This window comes from Plectropomus leopardus, chromosome 19, assembly GCF_008729295.1.
Source record: "Plectropomus leopardus isolate mb chromosome 19, YSFRI_Pleo_2.0, whole genome shotgun sequence".
NCBI lineage: Eukaryota > Metazoa > Chordata > Actinopteri > Perciformes > Serranidae > Plectropomus > Plectropomus leopardus.
Window position 1 is genome coordinate 8,900,388 of NC_056481.1, and position 21,865 is coordinate 8,922,252.

General features: G+C 38.6%; 1 protein-coding gene across 1 annotated transcript in view; it reads right to left on the bottom strand.

Moving 5' to 3' along the window:
* The window catches only part of psme4b (proteasome activator subunit 4b), a 46,290-nt gene extending 26,988 nt beyond the window's left edge, over nucleotides 1-19,302 (bottom strand). The window contains exons 1-15 of the mRNA XM_042508344.1: nucleotides 19,109-19,302; nucleotides 16,504-16,644; nucleotides 11,264-11,380; nucleotides 8,649-8,693; nucleotides 8,306-8,455; nucleotides 7,534-7,597; nucleotides 6,293-6,367; nucleotides 5,192-5,314; nucleotides 5,000-5,092; nucleotides 4,526-4,704; nucleotides 2,907-2,993; nucleotides 2,239-2,425; nucleotides 1,761-1,850; nucleotides 1,029-1,093; nucleotides 651-801 (exon numbers count right to left, since the gene is read on the bottom strand). Coding sequence (XP_042364278.1) covers nucleotides 651-801; nucleotides 1,029-1,093; nucleotides 1,761-1,850; nucleotides 2,239-2,425; nucleotides 2,907-2,993; nucleotides 4,526-4,704; nucleotides 5,000-5,092; nucleotides 5,192-5,314; nucleotides 6,293-6,367; nucleotides 7,534-7,597; nucleotides 8,306-8,455; nucleotides 8,649-8,693; nucleotides 11,264-11,380; nucleotides 16,504-16,644; nucleotides 19,109-19,302 — 1,761 coding nt within the window. The remainder of the gene's footprint in view (nucleotides 1-650; nucleotides 802-1,028; nucleotides 1,094-1,760; nucleotides 1,851-2,238; nucleotides 2,426-2,906; nucleotides 2,994-4,525; nucleotides 4,705-4,999; nucleotides 5,093-5,191; nucleotides 5,315-6,292; nucleotides 6,368-7,533; nucleotides 7,598-8,305; nucleotides 8,456-8,648; nucleotides 8,694-11,263; nucleotides 11,381-16,503; nucleotides 16,645-19,108) is intronic.
* Between the last annotated feature and the right edge of the window lie 2,563 nt (nucleotides 19,303-21,865).

Below are 21,865 nucleotides of genomic sequence, written 5' to 3' on the forward strand. Positions count from 1 at the left end.
ACTTTTGAAAACTAAAGTAGCTAAAAGAGCAATACAGAGAGCAATAGGAAGAGCTCTGTGTTTGTGGAGCCATTCGAATTGTGCTAAACTCTAAACCCAGCCACCTTTGATCAGTCCCATCCAATGCAGAGTATTTGATTCAAACCCTCTTGTAAATGTGCAAGTTCAAAAATTTCACTGGGATATGTTACAGTACAGAAGCTAAAGACGCTTTAATTTCCATTTTACTGGGACTTTAACACTTTAAAACTCAGCTACACTACTTTATCAGGACTGTGTTGTGCAGTTTGACCAGATTTGGTTGGCAACATAAGCAAATAATCTCACAACTGTCATCACATTTTAATTTAAATGTTGCTGAATCCTTATTGGTGCACAGTGTCAGTGACATCCTCCTCTTCCAACTGAGCCTCGCTAATTCCCTTAAATAAATAAAATAACCAAAACTGTTCTAACTGTGGCAGAAATTTTAATATTAATATAGTTAATAATATGCTGAATGAGAAAATTAGTTTCCAGGGCCTTTAAAGTTTAGTGATCTATATTAGAAGTTTTTCATTACGTCAAAGTACAGAGTTTGTGATAAGTGAATTAATGAATTTAAAAGAGAGAAGAGAGTGTGTGTGTGTGTGTGTTTGTGTGTGTACTACCTTGTATATTTCTATGGAGCATTGTGTTAGGATGGTGCTAACAGTGGAGGACAGGCCCAGTTCCACCAGGCTCTCCAGCTGAGTCTGGGTATCCGTCTCCATCTCGTCTCTAGTCTGTTCCAGGGTGCTGCTGTCTATCAGAGCAAAACACCTGCAGATACACACACATACAGAAGCACACATTTATACATTTGTCAGCTACAAAATGTCAACAGCGTTATGGTGAAAAAAAAACAAAAAACAAAAAAGCTGTTAAACGTGGCCAACCGAGCCTGCGATGCAGACTGCATTTCAAACAGAAAGAGATACGCTCTTACTCAAGATGTCGAAAAGGAGGCTTTGCTTGGTGACAGTTTGACTTGTTAATTTGTGTCTTACCTGTCCAGAAACTGGAGAACGAAGTCTTCAAACTCAGCTGTAGCAAAACACACATCCTTTTCAATCTGAGAGGGAGAAATGGAAATGGCTTGTTAGTGGATTTGTTTAATATGACTTTGTATAAGAGCTGTTTGTAGTTCCGATAATTAAAAAAAAAAGTTAGTTCAACAATTTCGAAAATATACTCGTTTGTACTCTTTCTGACAGTTTAATTAGACTGATACCACTCTTTAAGTTTTTATGAAAAATATGAATCAGGCTGTCTCTGAGGCATTACAACAGTGTGTGAGTCCACAAAGCAATGGGTGACGTTACAGTAGTTATGTCCGCTATTTTTTACAATGTATGCTATTTTCACAATTTTTACAAACCAAACAATAAATCGATTAATGGAGAAACAATTCAGCAAATTAATTTTTAATGAAAATAAACATCAGTTGCAGCCCCAGAGTTAAAAATTAGCTCCATCTCAACCAACAAATACAACAAATATAAATAGTGTAACAGTCACAGGAGATATTATTATACTTGTCATACTTAAATTTAAATGGTGGCAATAGTGCTTTACTTAAGTAAAGGAGCTAAGTACTTCCTCTACCATTGGTGCATATTTTAGAGTTAATATGAAAGTGGCACCAATCTTATGAGTAAACTCACTCAAAATGTCAAACTGAAATTGTGTTTATTTAACGTCTGTCGTGACTATACAGTTATTGTGTGTTGTGTGTGTACCTCTGTGAGTTCGCTGTGTTGAGAAGGAGCAGATGAACAATCCACTAAAGGCACCAGAGTGGTGAAGGTAGCAATGAACTGGAACGTTATCTGGACAGAGCAGCACAGTGGGAAACAGATCATTACATTTACATCATATGACACCATCAAGGCCCAAGTTAAATAACCCACCAGATGTCGGTGGAACAACTTTTTTCAAATGTATCAATTCATTCTGGTGTGGTGATGGATTAATGTAGTCTGGAGACAATGAGCACACCAAGAAAAAGAAAACCAATCCATTTCACAATCCAAGCAGAAACTGAAGACTGAGCCTCAGTAATTGCGAGTTCTTCAAACTGAGATATTCATTCCACTTTCAGGAATTATTAATAGGATAGACCAGAGTACACGAGAAGGGAATTTAATCAGCAAGAGCTCTATTGTCTTCTTGTCTTATAATCCTTCTTCATTACTGATCAACACATCCATTACGCACCATGCACTTGCTAAAGTCGTTGGGGTCCACCCCCGGCAGAGAGCCCATGAGCAGTGGAATCACGTGCGCACGGCCCTCTGGGTAATGGTTGTTTGGGGACACCAGGCTGCGTGCCATGCCGATCATGCAGCTGAGAGTGGCGGTGAGGGTGTGCGGCTCCGTTAGGGTCTCCATTGCTGCATAAGTCCTGTTATACACAAGATGCGAGAATGTAAATAACAAAATGTAGGGGCCACAGAGGGACCCCAGCTGGAACCAGACATCAGTATGACATTAGAAAGGTGTTAGACTCTTACGTCAGAAAAACATTACATTTTGTTTAAATCAAAATCAGAACTCCAGAACTTCCTTGAAAATCACGGTTTTAAGTTTTCCTCAGTATCAAAGTAACGTAGCAGTAGCTGTCTGTATATCAGTGCATACACTGTATACAAATACAGGCTCAGTTATATCCCATAACCAGCTGACTCTATGGTGACATTATACTTCCTGTTAATATTGCCAAAAAATATTTTGGGAAACGTAATCCCAGAGCATGAATATCCACTGACTCAAAATAAGACCAAGAATAATAACAGTGGTCTTAAACTCTTTTTTCATGTTGCACTATATATTAATTAACTGTCCATCGACATGGTTCATGACAGATATCTCACACAAACACTTACTTCTCCAGTACAGGTGGTATGGCAAGTTCTGGCGTAAGGAGGGCCAGGTTCTGAAGAGTATAGGCTGCGTCCGTACTGCCGGATTTACTGCACATCACCACAAGAGGGCAGATGAACAACACACAGTACAGCGTCAACAACAACAACATGCACATGCACATGTAGATAATCACAGATGACCTGTCTTTGACCAGATTAGACGTGTTGCTGCTGAGGCTTTGTGGCGGTATTCGCTGATGAGACACTGAGGGACTGGTTAGATAACTGACTGGCACTGACTCAAATGGCATGTCTACATGGCAACATTAACCCAGTTAACACTGATATAGTGATTTGTAGGTCAAACTGCCAAAAAGTGGGTTAATAGGGGAAGGATTTTTATATATCTTAGGATTTAAACCTTTTTTTAACTGCATTTCAAAGTCTGTATTTTAATGTGAAGTACCTCACAATACTGGAATTTCTAACTTTAAAGCAATACTTAGTAAACATAAAAATAGCAGTATTTTATACTGTTTGAGATACTACTGTAAGTAGTGACCCTTAAGTTTCACTTTGGTTTCTGTGTTTTTTTCAGGAAAACTTAATAAAAAGTAAATAACAAAAAATATGTTTTATATGTATGTATATATATATATATATATATATATATATATATATATATATATATATATATATATATAATATCTCAAGTAGTTCAGACAAATTTAGCCCTGCAGATCACCACATTAGAAGGATACTTTTGCTATCTGTGATATTGGCTGTAAAAAAGCACAAAAAAAATCCAAAAACATGGCTGAGATGCAACCAATTAGTTGGAGGTATAAAAAACAAAGAGCTGACCAAAGTTGAGAACCAAAGTTCTGGCTCAAAAGACAGAAGTCTGAGGAAACTTTGATCATTAAACATGGATTAACAAGACCACCCGCTGTGACTGTGCAACAGAAAGCTCACGCCTACCTCCAAAATCACACCTATGGTGTCTATTCCTGCCTGAGTAGAAATAGTTTCTGTCGGCCTTCCCACTTCGCACAAGGTGGCCTTGCACTGTCTTTGTTCTTAAATGTCAACTTGCAACCTATTTTTACAGACTGGCTTCTGTTTATTTTGGGTTTCTCTTAATCTCTCTCTTTTTGTTTGATTCTATTATTGTGATTACTTTTCACTAATAATTTTCTGCTATGTTGTATTAATATGTGTTGCTAAATTTCTGCTATGCTGTTGCTTTTGAAAGCCTCTTATGTCCGCTTACTGCGTTTTATCTTCTTACCACTTTGTACATCTTGCTTTGAAGATGCTCTATAAATAAATCACTCGCTGAATAATGCTGAGTTACTGCGTTGTCTTGAGGTTAAAGCAAAGACAAGCTCATCATGTCATGTCAAGTTCACTTCAATAGTGATCTTATGCATGGGTGTTTATGCACATTTTTGTGTCATATATGTATGCACATGCCTGTGTGTACATGTAGGATTATGTATCCATGCATGTACGTGTGTCATGATGCTTACGGTAATAGATATCCAAGGTGTTAAAATTTCTCCAAAACCAGGTGTAATCATGCAAGATTGCATACAGAAAGGTTATTTTTCTGGCTAACATCTACCAAAGTGTAGTACCTGAACATGGCCAGCAGTGCGGCTCCACTGAGGCTGCGGGTAAACTCCTGCAAGTCTTCATCAGTCAGCCTCTGACACTCAGGAACCAGCGTGATCCAGCTGGGAGCTGCGTGACGTTCCCGGTGCACACGGCGGACAACACTCGCCGGGAGACGCTGAAGCAGGCGCATCAGTCGAGACTGCAGGCGCACACACATAAACACACACACACACACAGACACATTCAACATTTGCGTTATCATCCTCAGACACATTCACACAGTCTGCCGTCAACAGATCTGTGATATCGCTCTTTTTCTGCCGGCAGTTGTGCATTTCATTATTGTGTTGTTAGAGCGGAGAGAGCCAGCCAAGTCCTGAATGACAGGTTATAAATCAAAGGAGTGTGACAGTGAGCAGCTGAAAATGTGCTCACGACTCACTCAGTGTGTGTGTGTGTGTGTGTGTGTGTGTGTGAAAGAGAGAGAGGCTCACCTGCCAGCGACCATGATTGGAGGGATGGTAGAAGGAGGCAATGCTGCTGAAGAGGCAGGTCAGCTTCTTCTGTGCAGGGTTGCCTGGTCCTCCCTGCAGCCATTCAAATGAATTAATAACCATAATTAAACAGCAATTAAAGTATATATTTGTTATGTGTTTTTAGGTGGAAAAAGTCTGCAGAGTGTGTACCAGAAGGGCTGTGATCCACAACACCAAGTGTCCGATGTCATAGGAGTTGGTGAGATACCGAGGTGCCACCATCTGACTGACACCAACTGGAAGGTTCAGACTCCGCAGGATCCTGGTGAATATCTACATGCACACATACAGTGTAGTGTCACATACAAGACTGAGAGGTCCCCGGTAAAATATACAAACAGACGTACTTTACATTCACATAATACAGGGTTCCCACACAATGTCATGGACAAAATTTCAAAAGTTTTCCATAACTTTTCAAGAACACAAAATATATTTTTCCCCCTGCCCCACTGGGCTGGCATTTTTCAAACCTGTAAAATTAATTTTAAATAGAATTTCAGCATCCTACATGATATGGTGAAGAACTGTCAGAAATGTAAAAATCCAACAATAATTTCTGTTTTTACAGTTTCTGGCTGTGATAAATGTTGTCTTTTTAAAAAAACAAAAACAAAAAAAACATGCCTTTTGAAAATTAAAGAAAAAAATGCCTTTTAAGTTATAAGACACTTAAGTCTTAGGTTTTCTATAAAAATTGCCCAAAAAAAAAAGAAAAAAGGAGAAAAAAAAGTGTTAAAAAAATCAATTTTTATACAAATTGCCAAAAATGAAAATGTAAATGTAAAATGTAAAAAAACATACCGCAGGTTTGGAAGGCGTGTAAAATATAAACAAAATAAAGCCATTTAAAGTTGTATGCCCATCCCCTGAGCCAAAAGTGCTTAAGAAGTGATTTGACATGCGGAGTGGGCACAAATGAAGGGAGAGATGGAACGTGGGGAGAAAATAAAGAAACGTATGTGATGACCACATAGACAAAAGCAAAACATAAGCAAAACATTGTAACATGTCGACGTTAATGAAAGCTACATTATGTCATCAACTACAGAAAATAAATTCACAGTTATATTACATCAGTGTGATTTAATTTATTACACACAACACATTCCCATTATTTTTTCAAACCCTTCAATGATTTTTACTAGTTCCATTACTTTCTCAGGCCTGGAAAATGTGATTGTGAAATTCAATAACTTTTCCAGTTTTTCCATGACTGTGGGAACCCTGATAATCCTCCTAATGACTCACTGTGGGAATATACGGGGTCCAGTCCACATATCCGATGTTATCGTTGGCGAGGCGAGCAAACAGGTTCACTAGATGCTGGAAAACAACATCAGACAAACAATCACTGCGAGTACAAAGAACATTCCCAGAAGTGAAGGCCGTCATTCCAAGAATTAAATATAGCTACTTTAAAAAAAAAAGGAAAAAAAGACATGAGGGTAGGAGGAAGTGTGCACAGCCAGGTTGCTTCAGGCCAGGAGGCTGCATGAGCGCAGAGCGGAGGCACAAATGGAAAATCTTGTATGCATGCTGAGTGGAAACCGACCAATACTCCAACAACATTTCAACATTTCAATCATCGTCGTCAGGCAATGTGTGTCATTCCAAATTACTCCGTCCATATTTAGGAAACTGGAGAGCTAAGTGAGTCATTGCTCAATCGCTCAAAAATGTTTTTAAAAATCCACCACTTGCTGTTGCAGATTTACACAGAAATTTGAGAGGTGGATTTCTCATTCATTTCAACTTCATTTAACTTTGCACAAAGACTCTAACTTCCAAAAGTGAACTAGGTGTCAAATAATAAAGAAAACACCAGTTATGTTGTGTTTGTATGCATGATTAGATTATGAGATGACGGGCCCCTGAGCACAAATATGTAAGAGACCCCACCACCTCACGTGCAAGCAAGACACACAGACATTTCTGATGGATTTGTCGATTTATTTTAAAGGTTTGTTTTTTTGCTGTTTTGCATTTCTTTATTAGCTATTTGAGCCTCTTTGAGGTAATTTTGTCTCTTTTTTTGGTTGCTTTGTGTCTCTTTGTTCTTTTGTGTCCTTTTGAAGTATCCTTTGTGTATTTTTTATTGTTTCTTATCTAGTCATTTTGTGTCTCTCTGTGGTTGTTTTTTTTTGTTGTTTTGTGTTTCTGTGGTTGTTTTTTTTTTGTTGTTTTGTGTCTCTCTGTGGTTGTTTTTTGTTGTTTTGTGTTTCTGTGGTTGTTTTTTGTTGTTTTGTGTTTCTGTGGTTGTTTTTTTTTTGTTGTTTTGTGTCTTTCCGTGGTTGTTTTTTGTTGTTCTGTGTCTTTCTGTGGTTCTTTTGCCCCTTTTTCGAGCCATTTGTGTGTCATTTTGTGCCATTTTTGATTGTTTTTTTTTGTCTCTTTGTGGTCATTTTTTTGCCCCTTTGAGGTCATTTTGTGTCGTTTCTCTGTTATCGTTCAGTAATCCGTCCATGCTTGCGTGTGTGTGTGTATCTTACCCCTTCCCAGCTCGGCTGATTTTGCACTGATGTCCAAAGACTCATCAATTCATCAAACCACAATCTGAAAACGCACACACAAACAAAACATTACATTCACACACACACCTGAAGCTGAATTCCCCCCATCCATCTCCAGTTCCCCCAAAATATGAACTCACTCCCTCCCTCGTTGATTCTGGAGGATAGTGAGAGAAAAACTGAAGCGGAAAAGTAGAGTATTAAAGATGATGTATTGTGGAAACTGTGCGGAAACTGCTGATGAATCCAAGAGTTAATCCAGACAAATAGCTTGTGAAAGGGCTAACACACTGAAGAATGCGGTGAACGCTGTGAAGAGGCTTGGTAGCTGGAACAACACCATGAAGGGTGCAGAGAGAGAGGGGGGCAAGGGTTTTCCAAGGCAGCAAAATATTAGCAAAACAAAAGAGAGGGGAAGCACTGCAAATGTAAAAAGAACATTATTTATTGAAACTCCCAGGTGCAGAGGTGTAAATGCTTGCAGAGCCTGAAAAAAGGGGATTATTCATGACATGCTTAAGGCAATGCACGGTCATAAGAGCCAACCAAATTAGAGTTTCCATCTCTGGACCAAAAATGGCAATTAATGCAACGTATTCTCCTTTTTATTGCTGGCAGATATTATTCTATAAATAAACAAAGGATGCTTGTGAAAACTTTATAAACCCTTTGTGTCAGCTCTGGCTGAGACAAGCTGCACTTGGCATATGATCCTGTTCCTAAACAGAGTCATTCAAGTTGGCCCACTTACAGGAAGCCCTGGCTGTGCTCCTCCGGGGGCATGATGGTGGGCAGGAACAGCTCCATGTTGCTGACCGCCTTCTGCATGACCATGTCGAACACACACAGCAGGGGGCGCCACTCATCCAGCATCTCCTTTGTGGATGATGCGGGGAAATACCTGTGAAATTCACAAACACACACACACACACACTCAGAGCGAGGACAGACATGAGTGCAAATAGATGCAGACAAGTAAAGACAGACTGGAGATACAAATACACACATTGATCTACAGCACACAGCTCAACTGGAGATCAAAGCAACGCATTATCCAGTGCACAAATTACATGATCACAGAGGATGAGACTTACAGTCTGCAGCTTTTGATCAAAGCCTTCAAAATGTGGTCCACTGAGCTGCAAACAAGCAGAGAGAGGAGGTGTGAGTCAGGGTGTGTTTGTAAAGGAATTTTGCTTTTACTGTCTTGTGAGATCCACACGGCATCATCAAGGATAAAAACTATGGTTGGGCAAAATGACTTTAGAAAAATCTCACAATATTTTTAGGCTATATTACGATATGTGATATATATCTTGAGATTTTGAAATCCCGTCTAAACTAATGTAAACTACTAAAAATTTAAAATTGTTAAATGAACTACAGTTACCATATAATAAAGTAAAAAAAACTCTTATAATAAAGTTTAATAAAATACTGTTGCTATGAAGTTGAATAAAGTACTGTTACAACAACTTTAAATGAAGTATTGTTATAGGAAAGTTAAATAAAGTACTGTTACAATTAAATAAATCAAAGCAGAACCCATGGTGCTTTTATTTTGAAGGATCCTGCTCATCTAGAAGTGCTGATGTTTTTGCTGTGGACTTGAAGCTTCTGGTCAACAGTTCGATGTTAGAGTTAGCAGCGAGTTAAACTGTTACCGCAGCACCTTTAACCCTTTGAAACCTCCGCAAATGGGCTTGATTTCTCTTAAAAACATGGGAAGAAGGCAATGTGCAACTTACGAATAAATGACCCAGAAATTTGTGAATAGTACAAGAAAATTACCTGAAAATAAGAGGAAAAAACAAAACAAAACCAAAGAACACTGACACGCAACAAGCTGCGATACACTGAGTATGTTTGATGTATCGCCCACCCTTAATAAAACCCTTCAAAGTTCAGGCTGAAGTTATTTTCACCATTAATTAAACTGTTGGTTATTTATCCTTTTAATATTTTAAAGTTAAAAAATGTTAGAAAATAATATTTAAAAAAAGGCCAGAGTAGCATCTAAAAATGACATATTTTGTTGGATCCCAATAGTCCATGATGTCATAAATTTAGAGCGATACAAAAGAGAGAAAGATGGAAACCCTTATATTTCATAAAGCAGAATATATTTTTTATCTTTGCTTGATAATTCATTATTCTTAACCATTATTTATTGAAAGGATCTGGCCACAGAGCAGCTCCACTGAACAGTCAGGGGGTAAGACTCTTGCTCCCTTCTGGTTGAAAGCCTGAAACAATTGACTTATCGTTTCAGTGCTATCTGACATAATCACTCTCTAAATTCTTTAGGAAAGTGTGAGTCGGACTGTCTCATTGTTTCTTTGTTTTGTCAGGCCTGGCACTGTGTCTCTGGCTGCAGTCCAATAGTCTTTTTTGCATGAGATGGTTCCTGAATGAGTGAAATGACCTGGAAGAATCTAAATGGCAGCCGTGATAAGAGCTAATCGAATTCTCTAAATGCTAAGAAAAGGTATTTCACTGCCTCCTTTCTTATCTCCTTTAGCATAGGATACACTGGACCATCCTTCACGAAAGGAAAGGAGACAGCGGAGGGTGAGCGACCATTCTCAATGTCACAACCGTTTTGACTCGACTTTGTGACGGGTAAGCTATATTCCTTATTTTATTTCAATTTAAACTTTGGTAATCAAGCAGTTTTTTTCACTGGGTTGTCCATATTCGTAATATTGTACTTTCACCGCAGTAGACCCATGCCAAAAACATCCTGTGTTATGTAATTTTGGAACCTAGTGTAAGTACAGTCTGATTCTTTTAGAACCAAGGTTTTTGAGGTTTTTGATCAAGGTCATGAAAAAGTGTTTAAGAAAAGACATGACACCTAATTTTTTGGACTACGTAACCACAGCCCCTATCCAGCACATGTTCCCTACCCATAGGCCATGTACTCTACACCCCACATCTACAATTGACCTGTCAATAAGCCTCGCCCTCAAATGCCACAAGCCAATATCAAATCGTGCAGCTACACAGTGCACTTGCACATCCTGCTCATAGACCTCCATAGAAAAGCATCAGAATTTTTTATTTTCTTGCGGTTTTATTTAAATTTATGCAATAAAACTTAAAAAATGGTCAAACCATGCGTACGGGCTAAATGCAACACTGATACGAGGTATCCTGAGAGGCTTAAGAACGGAGTGTGTTTTATCCCGTTTCCTAAACCTCGCATAAACAGAGCTAAGTGTCTCTCTTGGATTAAGCTGTGGGGCGCATAAACAAACAAGGATGTCTACATTTGTTCTAAGGTAAGGCAACATAATGTAGAGGAAAAATATAAATGTTTAATTTTAGGGTGAACTGTCTCTTTAAGTGGGTTGTTTTGCCTTTTGACAGAGCCAGGCTAACTGTTGCCTCTTGCTGTCAGTCTTTATGTTAAGCTAAGTTAGCTGGCTGCTGGTGGTAGCTTCATATTTAGTGCACATACATAACAATCGTATCAATATATACCTTTAACTCTCTGCAAGAGGTAAAAAGCATGTTTAACCCAAAAATCAAACTTTTCCTTAAATGCAGATAGACACTTAGGATAAGGTTTAGGAAGTCAGTAACTCTTAGAATTTAAAAAAAAATGTGTAAAAAAGGTAAATTACTGGATAGGAGGTACATAAACAGTAAAAGTACAGTGTTTAAACATTTTATAACAGGTCAGTGTAAAGGTAAAACTTCATACTTGGGGAACCAGATGAGTCCAAGGTGCTCAGTTTTGGAGTACACGACCCTCTCGTACAGATCATAAAGTGGTCGCCATGGCAACTGCAGGTCATCCCTTGACAGCAGTTCCTTCTTCCTGTATTTAAAAAAGAAAAAAAAAAAAAAAAGCCAATTACTGACAGTTTATAAGTATTTTTCAGGACTTCAGTCAGATTCTTTGATATTTAAACCCCAGTCAAGATAAAATGATGGTAATAATGTTCTATTGAAGTGAGAAACTACAGGGTGTCTGAAAGGAGTCTGTAATCGTGGGAAAATGAGTCACTACCTCGCGGGCTGCGCTCAACATGATGACTGCCAACTTCCAGACATGTCTGCAAACACGGCGCTGTGAGTCTTTGTATTCAGTAAAACATAACTGGACTGACAGCTGCAGACATTAGTAATTTGCAGGTGTAGACACGGCTGGTTGGAAATAATGCACACCCTCCTATAAGGGAGTCCGTGGAGAAAAATGAAGAGCACGCCATGAAGTTTTTACAGTGATTCTTGATTTTTCAAACACCCCGTTAAGCTTTTAAATTGCACACTAACTGATGAGCACTTCATAAGCTTTAAAGCAGAGCAGGTTCTTTAATCCTCCTGAGAAATTTTCACATTGCTTTCTTTGTACTCTCCTTCTTTCTATAGGAATAAAACCCCGTAGAAAGGTTGAGAGTCCCCGCACTGAAGAATATGCACAATTTCCACAGCCTCACATTCCTCTTGTCGTCTCCTCTCTCATTCATCTAAAAGACTCTCATTGGGGAGACTTGAAAAATGAAGGAAAAAGGAGACAATCGGGGAAATGGCGGTGAAGTGCGTGGGATGGAAAAAAAAAAGGCCAATTGAGACCTGATGCGTGATGTTAAGTATCAAATTCATCTCTCAGCTTTGAGACCTGGTACTTCATATACGGTTAGCCCAGATCTTTCTCTGTGCCTCTAATGGAAAACACTCCGAAAAATGACATCTACATTAAGATGTTGTTTTGTGATGAATGTGAAAATCAAGTGGAGATAAATGGGACGTGATGAATGTGACCATCCTGGAGAATATCCTGCAGTCGCTGTTATGGTAACTGATCCAATCTGAGGGACAAAAGCAGCAGTTACGATGTAGGTCAGGGCTGAAAGAGTGATAAATGTACTATTGGGACGAACATACTTCACTGTCCTTTTTACTTACTATGTCATGGTGTGTAAGTAAATACATTTACCCAAAAACTCTACTTACCATACTGTATTATTTAGAGGAACTTGCATTTTACTTGGGTATTTACATCTCCTGCCACTTTATAGTTTTACTGCACTACATTTCAGAGGGAAAAAATGGACTTTTTACTGAAAGACATTTATCTGACAGTTATGTTGACTAGTTTAATTTCAAAACATAAAAAAATACATTAAGGTCATAAAACCCCTATATTTCTGGCTTGTTGCTCCTAAACAAGACGTTTAGTTGGTGCCCAATGTCACATTTCAGATGTCCATGAGTTGTTAACAGTTCCATCAAAAAGAGCGATTCCCCTTCTAAACGTCTTAGATAGATTCATTTATTTTGAGGCCTTTAAGCTGCAGTTGGTAACTTTTTTAAAAGGTTATTTTTTGTGCTTTTTGCCTTCAATTGACAGGACAGTTTAAGTGTAAAAGGGAGAAGAGAGAGGGGACGACATGCAGTAAAGAGCTGCAGGGGGCTCGCTAGTGGGCCAGATTAGCTACTGGGTGCCCCATGTAGTCGTTTATAAAATTAACTTTTGTCACATTTGACTTTCACTGTATTCACACAGACAAATAAATACATGAGACAGATAATCTGTTAGTCATAGTTCTCTGCCTCAGAGCTGAGGAGTCTCCAAAGAGCTGTCATACTAGATGATGATCAAATATGAATCAAGATTCTATTAGTGCATTGCTTATTTATCACCTAAAATGTTTTCAGACACATATTTTAGAGTGCTGTTTAGCTGTAAAATGAGAGTTTTCTCCAGCTCATGAGCGGCGTCTTGGTACATTAGTCCACTGTATCCAACATGGTGGGCAGGTCATAAACTTTCTTTTACAGGACACTAAAATATGTTTCTGGACACATCTGGGGTTAGAAATAGGCAAAACAGTGACAGAATCTTGATTTATATTTGTTCAGTATATTTGATTGACAGTTTGATCTCAGTTCACGTAGTGTTTGACATGATTGACAGCTGTTTTAGAGACTCTTATTGGCTGTTTTTTTTGCCATGCCATTGTCCTATACTAATGCCATTAAAAGCAGCAAGAAGGGGTGGTGGGACATTACTTTTTTTCCGGTTATCTGTCTCATGTTCTTCTTTTGGGATATGTGACAGATAAACCAAATACTGGCTCTAGTTAGGGCCATTTCACATCAGCCAGCGTTGTTCTCCTACATGCTTGGCACAGTACATGCTTGCAGTTCTGAATTTCAATTCTGCAACCTCACCACTACATGCAATATAATCCTTAACACTAGCCCTTTAAGAAGTTAAATTTATTCAATTATTCTCAAAAAAACAACAACCTAAGATTTGAGAAAAGGAAACAGAACAAATAGAGACACACTGTCTTTATTCTTCTTTCCTTTACCACATCAATCATCTAATCACCACCCAAATGTATTCTATGACCCTTTGAGGGAGCATGAACCCTTGGTTAGGAATAAACTACTGAACTACAAAAAAAGTTAAAATTATCATCACATATATCAAATACCACATTAAAATGCTGTTCAATGCTGTTGTGTGAAAATACTTCTAGTGCCACTGGTTTGTGTCCTCACAAACTATGACTTTGTAGAGTGTTTCATATGTACGTCATGTGTTTTTGTAACCACTACTAAATCACACATGTGAGTCATATGGTTATAGCCTAAAAATCCAACTAAACTGCCATTTAATATTCACTCCATCAACACAGACAGCATCTCAATATTGGGCAGTGATTCAGGCTAAGATTGTTGTCCATTTCAAACTAAAGATCTATTGAAATTTCAGTATTGCCAGATGCATTTTGTACTCAGATTTTAAGATTGAGCTCTTTTTAAAATGTTGCTATTTTTAGTATGAATTCCCCTCATGCACTTCCTTGAATGAATATCCATTACGGTTTATTTTGATGCAGCAGATGCCTCTCTGTAATTAAAATAACACATTCAGGGGACTGTGCAGCCTTTACTGAGGTATCTGCTCTCTGAATGCTTTCTGAGTTACTTTTGCTTTTGTTTCTCAAATCTGCAGGTTGTCTTAAGCTCCAAATGGCAGCAATCCAAACAGCAGAGAGGTAAGTGAAAAATCCACTTTAACACGTCATGGGACTTGACATTAGTACAGCCTACCACTTGTAGCACAGTGATGTGTACCTGCCAAGCTGATCTCATTATGTTAAAGGATACTAAAGGGCAAGAGAGGCTGCAGCCTTCTGTGGTCAAAAGCTCTTATTGCTTTAAAAAATATATAAAAAAATCTGACTGTCATTTCTTGTTAAACTAACTTTTAGTTCATGTCATTTTATATTAGTCATATAGTTATTTTACTCTGCTGTGCTGCGTACTATAATCCAGATTACCCAAACATGCTTCTCCCCAGTTACATCCTCCAGCTCCTCCTGGGAGATCCTGAGGCATTCCCAGACCAGATGGGATTTGCAGTCCCTCATGATCAGGGTCTGCCCTGAGATCCACAGGGAGGCGTCCAGATCAGATGCTTGAACCACCTTTTTTTTTTTTTATATTAAAATGAAGAAGCTGCCGTTCTCCAAGCTCCATCCAGATGTCTGAGCACCTCACCCTGTCCCTGAGGGCGAGGAGCTCAGACATTTCATACATTTGTGACTGCATTTGGGTGCTAATGCTGGGGGAATGTTTGATATTACTTCTTTTCAACCTCAGTGCTGCTGTTAAGACTGCTGATCAAAACATTTTCATCAGTAGTCTAAAAGGTCCAGTGTGAAGGATTCAGTGGCATCTAATTGTGAGGCTGCAGAACTGAAACTTCTCCTCATGTTCAAGGTGTGTAGGACAACTACGGTGGCTGATGCAAAATATGAAATGCCCTCTCTGGAGCCAGTGTTAGGTTTGTCTGTTTTCAGCAAGTGAAGAAGATCACGATCACGACTTAGCAGAAAACCCGCTCCATATTTATGTAGATATAAACGGCTCATTCTAAGTTACAAAAACATGACAGCTCTTATTTTCAGGACATTATAAACTGATGAAAACATTGCTACGAATACTATATGCCATTCTTTCCAATAAATGCACCAAAATCCTACACACTGGACCTTTAAATGGGTCATTTCTCTCAAAAAGATAATTTTCTGATTCCCTCTGTTAGTTTCATCTTCATCTTCACTGATATGTGGGGTGCCACAGGGATCTATTCCTGGTCCCATTTTGTTTTCCCTTTTTATGCTTCCATAGAAAGCAAGAAAGAATAGAAACAAGTCATTTTAATTAGTGTCCTATCCCTGATATGCTGATGATACAACAACAACAACAGTTTTTGAGAAATGGATGACTTGTAATTTTTTGCAGCTAAACTCAGACATGACAGAAGTAATAATCTCAGTGATCATCTGGCATTTGTTGGTCCAATTGCATCTAAAATAAAATACAGCCAGAAATCTAGGTATCACATTTGATTTTTCAGCTAAATTTTAAACTAAATGTCAAAAGTCTAATTAAATCTTGCGACTAACACCTAAAACATAATTAACAAAAGCAATTCAGCTTTCTATTTTCCTGACTTAATGGACTTTCCACTTTTTACACCTGAACTGTTACACTGCATTGTTTACATGCCTTACATGCCGTAAATCCTCAATGGCTCAGCTTCAACTAGTGCAGGATGCTGCTGATCAAATTTTAAAGCTCTGACACATCAAACCGACATCAAAGAAATACCGTCAACTAAGGCTGACTGTTGCATTGCCTGCTTGTGTCTCTGCCAAGAAGTTGCACTTGAACACACTGCAAAGACTACAGCAATTGGCCAACTAGCATGTGTGTTCTGCGCCTGCATGGCAGGAAATTATTCACCAATGTCAGCAGGCAGTGGTAGTCTGTATTCATCATTATAAAGTACAAACTATTTCTTTTAAAGAGCTCAATGGATAAAGAATAATCTAACTAAATATAACAAGTTTGTTTCAATATGATGCCCTCTGGACTTTAGTTGTAATTATGTTTGTGTGTTTGTGTCAGACCCACTTGAGGAGCTGGATGAGCAGCCTGGCGTAGCTCTGCATCATGTAAGGCTCCAGATTCGGCAGTGTGACCAACTCGTAGAGCAGCTTGATGAAGAGAATGTGGTCCTCTTTGCTGAACCTGCGGCCGTACAGCTTCAGAAACCTGAGGGAAGAGGTAAGGACAAATGGCCATCACTTAACAGATGATCACTTGGTGCTTCCTGCAGCTGACCCATATCCTCAATACATGGTAAGTACACAGCCTCGGCGGCCCAGTGTCTCAACATGAAATCTTAACCTAATTGAATCTAAAAACAATGTGATTTTTTTTGACAAGTGCCATAATTTGTCATTGTTCTTTTTAGCCCCTGAATCCTGTTTATTTTGTATCTGTTGTGTTTTGGTATGTTTTTAGTGATACTATCATAGTACTTGTATATGAATTTTTTTGTTTTGCTGCCTATCTTGACCATACTACCTATCAGAATAGATGTTGTATCTCAAGGGGACCTTTATGGTTAAATAAAGAATAAATGAAGTTGAAGCCAAAGTAGACACATTTCAGTTATTACTTAACGTCACATGATGGCCTGATGCTGTCTTAAAGGAACACTTCACCCAAAAAAATTACCATATATATATTAATTACTCACCAAGTGTTTTTTTTTTTTTACTTTTTCTTTTCCTTGCCTGCCACCAGGGCAAACGAAGAAATGAAAATCTGATAAAATATTAACACACGCACATGGCCAAGCACGCCACTTGTCCATGTGTAAGACTGTTAATGACTTGTTTTAAATGGTGAAGTTTTAGCAAAAATGTGTTTGGGAAGTACTGAGCATACGGCTAGATAAATGAGACTTGGCTTACACTGCACAAATTGTGTGAGAGTTTGTTAACTGATGTTTAGATATAGTTTTGCTAATATTAAGCCCAGACTTTGATTACTCCAATCATCAAGAATTTTCTCAATTTGTGTTTTTTTTGTTGAATGTTTTCTTCATGAATTAATTGCATAGTTGATATGGAAATGGTCGTTTTGTTTAGGTGAAGTGTTCCTCTAAGTCACCTCTTTAAATTCTCATATTAAGCTGATAATATTCTCAGATTTTTCTTTGGCATTTCCCGTTTCTTAAAGTGTAATAGCTCTAAAGACCTAATAATCAATATTTGGGTTAACATTTATAATACCTTGGGCCACATATAAAGAAATACTGACTCACTGTGCAATGTATATCAGATAGTTGACATCTAACAAATATTATTACACATTTATGAAGCTTATTAATTTTGGCTTTGTTGTTACTGTGCCAGAGAAGTATTAATTTAACACTAATGCAAGACTAATTCAGACAAATAATCTTTGTCTTATGAGCACTGGAGTTAAGTAAAGGTTAGTGGTGTATATGTATGTGGTTTCATGCAGAGGTGGGTTTTATGTAGAAATATGTAGTTATTTGATTGAGTTGGGTGAACTACATTTTGCTAACAGGGAAAAAAAAGTCTTCGGTTCAGTGTTAGGTTTTAAGATTTGTAACATCAGAAATGTGGACTTTTATGCAGGAGAGCTTGACTCATTTTAAGAAAAAAGAAATTACAAGATGGATAAATTAATTTAAATTAGATGAAATGTTTGTGGCCTTTCAGACTGATGAATGATTAATTACTAATTATGAATGACAATTAATTGATCAGTGGAGTAAAAAAAAAATCGCCAACCACATTGGTATTCAGTTTATTGTTTCAGTTATTTTTCAAGCAAAGATGTCAAACCTTTCTCTTGAAAGTGAGAATTTGCTTCTTTGTTATTGATCATAAATGTAGAGTGTTTGGGGTTTATGACTGTTCCTTGGATAAAAGGAGCAAACTGAATAATATTATATTTTTGACATTTTCAGTGGTGGAAAGGAGCTAAGTACATTTACTTAAGTACTGTACATAAGTACAATTTTGAAGTACTTGTACTTTACTTTAGCATTTCCATTTTATGCAACTTTATTCTTCTACTCCACTACATTTTGGGGCCAAAATTGTACTTCTTACCCCACTAGAAATATCTGATAGCTTTTATTCTCAAGTTACTTTGCAGATTTATGTTTTTATTGCAAAATATACCAATATATCATTATCATATGTTAAGGTACTCAGCAGTATCCTATATAAAATAAATACAATTAGCTGCACCTTAACCAACTGCAAAATTAAAATTATGAGCATACTGATGCATAAATAATTATAATAAGTAAAACCTTAGGGAGCTATTTTTATTTATTAATTTTTATTTAAATTTTCACTTAACTCTGTGAACAAAAGGTTGCTGGGAACTTGCTGCATATGTTTAAGGTTTTGATTAAACATTAGCTAAAAGCATCCAAACAAAGTTTTGTATTGGAGTTTGTTATTTTCCAAATTCTACAAGTTGACAAAAAGATTTCAATTTTTATTGTAAATGCTTATCGGTTTCATATATTTGTTATGGTCTCAGTTTCGACGAATAATCGGTATCGGCCCTAAAAGAAAACAATATCGGTTGGCCCCTGCTATAGACCCCAGGTATGAATAGCCCACTAAATAAGGAATTATGGGTTTTCTTGCATCTAGAGCACATCCAGGGCTTCAAAACTTACGAGAACAGTTTCCTGGACCAGAAGGCAACCCCGGGCCACAGCTCTCTGAGGAGGACAGCTCTGGACAGGTTCGCTTTTATCTCCGCCAGCAGCTCCGTGGCCTCCCGGTCCAACCGGTCAGAGTAAGGCAACAGGCCGTTATACACGATCTCCTTCTGGGGGGTAAACCCCGCCACATCCCCATCCACAGTCATATTCCACTGATAGTCACTTTTCTGCTGTGTGCGTAAAAAAAAGTAAAGAAGCACCTGTTCCTCCGTATGTGATGAATGCTGTGCCGTCTAAAGAGTTTAATCCACAGTGTTTAGTGACCGGGCGGAAGGCGGGCGATCACGGGGGAAAGTGTGTCACGCTAATTGAGCTGCGCAAAGCCCCGAGCCAGCGCGCGGGGCCGGTGCAGCTCTGAGCTGCAGTGTCAGGAGCTGCGTCACCTCTCACTTCACACCTCACAGGTACAAGAGGAGGGGGGGCGGCAGGTGGCTCGTGCACACACCGTGGTGCACGATAGGAGGTAAAAAAAAAAAAAAAAAAAAGATCTGATAGGATGCATTACTCTGTGGTCAGGCTTTGATTTTAGCACAAATCAGAGAGAAGTCTTTGATTTATGAAGGCTTTCAAGTGTGGGCAGTAGGCAACATGGAAGACATAATTCTGGACTGCAAATCCCAGAAATGCTATGTGTGTGCTGCAAGCTAATCTGCAGAATAGGATGACCTGATAACTGGATTAATGCCCCTCTCCTGTTCTACTGACCCACTGTGGCTGTTATTGGGACAAATAAGGAGCTTAAGTGAATCAACATCTATTTATCTGTCTATTGATCTTCATTATGTAGCTAAGCAAACAAATTCATATCTGTATGATTTGGCTGCATGCCAGAGAAGCATTTATTTATTTATTTGTAAACTGAAATGTGCCAGTAAATAAATCCCTAACAACAGGTCCTGCCCATGATATCCTACCTTGCTGTCTTTTGACACCTTTTGTCCCTGACCTTCTCCATTCTTGCGTTACTGTGCACCCTTCCATGTAAATCCTTTTACTTAAAGCCCATGTAATTCTCTGACCACCGCATGCTTAAGAGTGGTGCAGCAATTGTAGGATATTGTCTGGCCTGCCTAGCAAGTAAGGTTGCTGCTCACAGCAGAGGGCTTAGAGAGCATAATGCCAAAGCCCCTTGAGATGTCTGGTCTGGTTACTTTCAGAGAAATGGGTCTATTGCTGCAACTCCGCCTCGGCCTTTGTTAAGCTTCCTGATTGCATAAAGTGTTCCTAGCCTGGCGGTCTTCTCTGAACTTCTGGAGGTCATACAGCTCATAATGGCCCTGCAACTTTCTATCTGGTGATGGGTGGACTGATTCTTTTCACAGTATCGGTTCCTTCAAGTGGATACATGTAAATGTATCAAACATGCTTGACACTCAATGCATATCCAGTCACCATGTATAAATTTGCATTAATACATTTGAAATGTTCATTTTAATGCATTGATTCAGCATCCCACTTGTATGCAGGTAGGCTGTGCAACCTCAATATGATGTTACATAAATGTCACTGCAATAATCTGTTGTTCTTTGAGGGGCCAGTTACCTCCTAATTCCTGTGCTGCATTCATGTGGTGTCCAAATAATCTGAAAAATGAATTCCTTATCATATTTCATGGCTCCCCTGATCTTTTTTCTTTGCTCTTCATTAGCAATGTTTGGACAAATGCTCTGAGAAGTAAGACACAAAATACTATCTTTGTAGCATTCATATTTCCACATTATCACTTCAAGCTCATAAACATAGAAGTTGGAATAACAACCTTCCCAGGAGCATGTGAATGCACCATTGGCCTTGATGGTCTACAGTGGAGTCCAGTTTAATCTCTTCTTGTTTACTCACCAGCAGGCAGCATAAGTAGTACCCTGTGATAAGAGATTGTGAAAAGTCTGGGATTTATGAGCACCAGGACAACTAGAGTTGTTCAAAAAGATTACTTTGTTTATTGTCGCTCACCACTACTTCTATCATACCCTTTTTCCACCAACATGCAACCAGTTCTGTTCTGGTTACCAAGCCAAAATTTGAACCTTTAGAGCATTTCATTAATAGCTGGATAATGCCTGCTTTTTTTTTTTTTTTTTTTTTTTAATAAAAACAATATTGTTACTGAAACAAAAGCGCAAAGGGATTTAGTGTGATCTGCTGTGTTACTACTACTGTTTATTCCCATTGTGCATTGTGCAACGCCCTTCGTTGACAGCACATCCTTGATTAGAATGATTCCACCCAAAACTGGTGGAAACGCGGACTGGTTTGCTAGATAGCAAAATTTAAAGAATCCTGAACGGCACCGGTTCAACAACCAGGGTGCAGATTTGGTGGAAAATGAATCTCAGTTTCAGGAGACAGCGAGTAAGGTGCCCTCTCTCAAACTATTTTCTCTATAAACACAGAAAAGACTGACAGAGTCACAGTCTTTGAGAAAGATCCCAGAACAAAATGTCCCCTCCAGAGGGCATATCAGTCCAAGAATGTCACTCTGGCCTTTGCCAAGCAATCTCGCCCAAGTCTTTTACCTTTTATATCCCTCAGATCATATGACTTTGGGGCTTTTTCTGCTCCTACGAGCACTGACAGCACCTGCTTTCTCTGTCTCCACCGCTGAACCACGTCCAGCATGGAAACATGGTGCCTGTCCCTATTTGTTCTTGATGTTTCTAGGTATCTGAATATAGAGAAGTTGTGTGTTTGTATGGGCACAGGCATTTG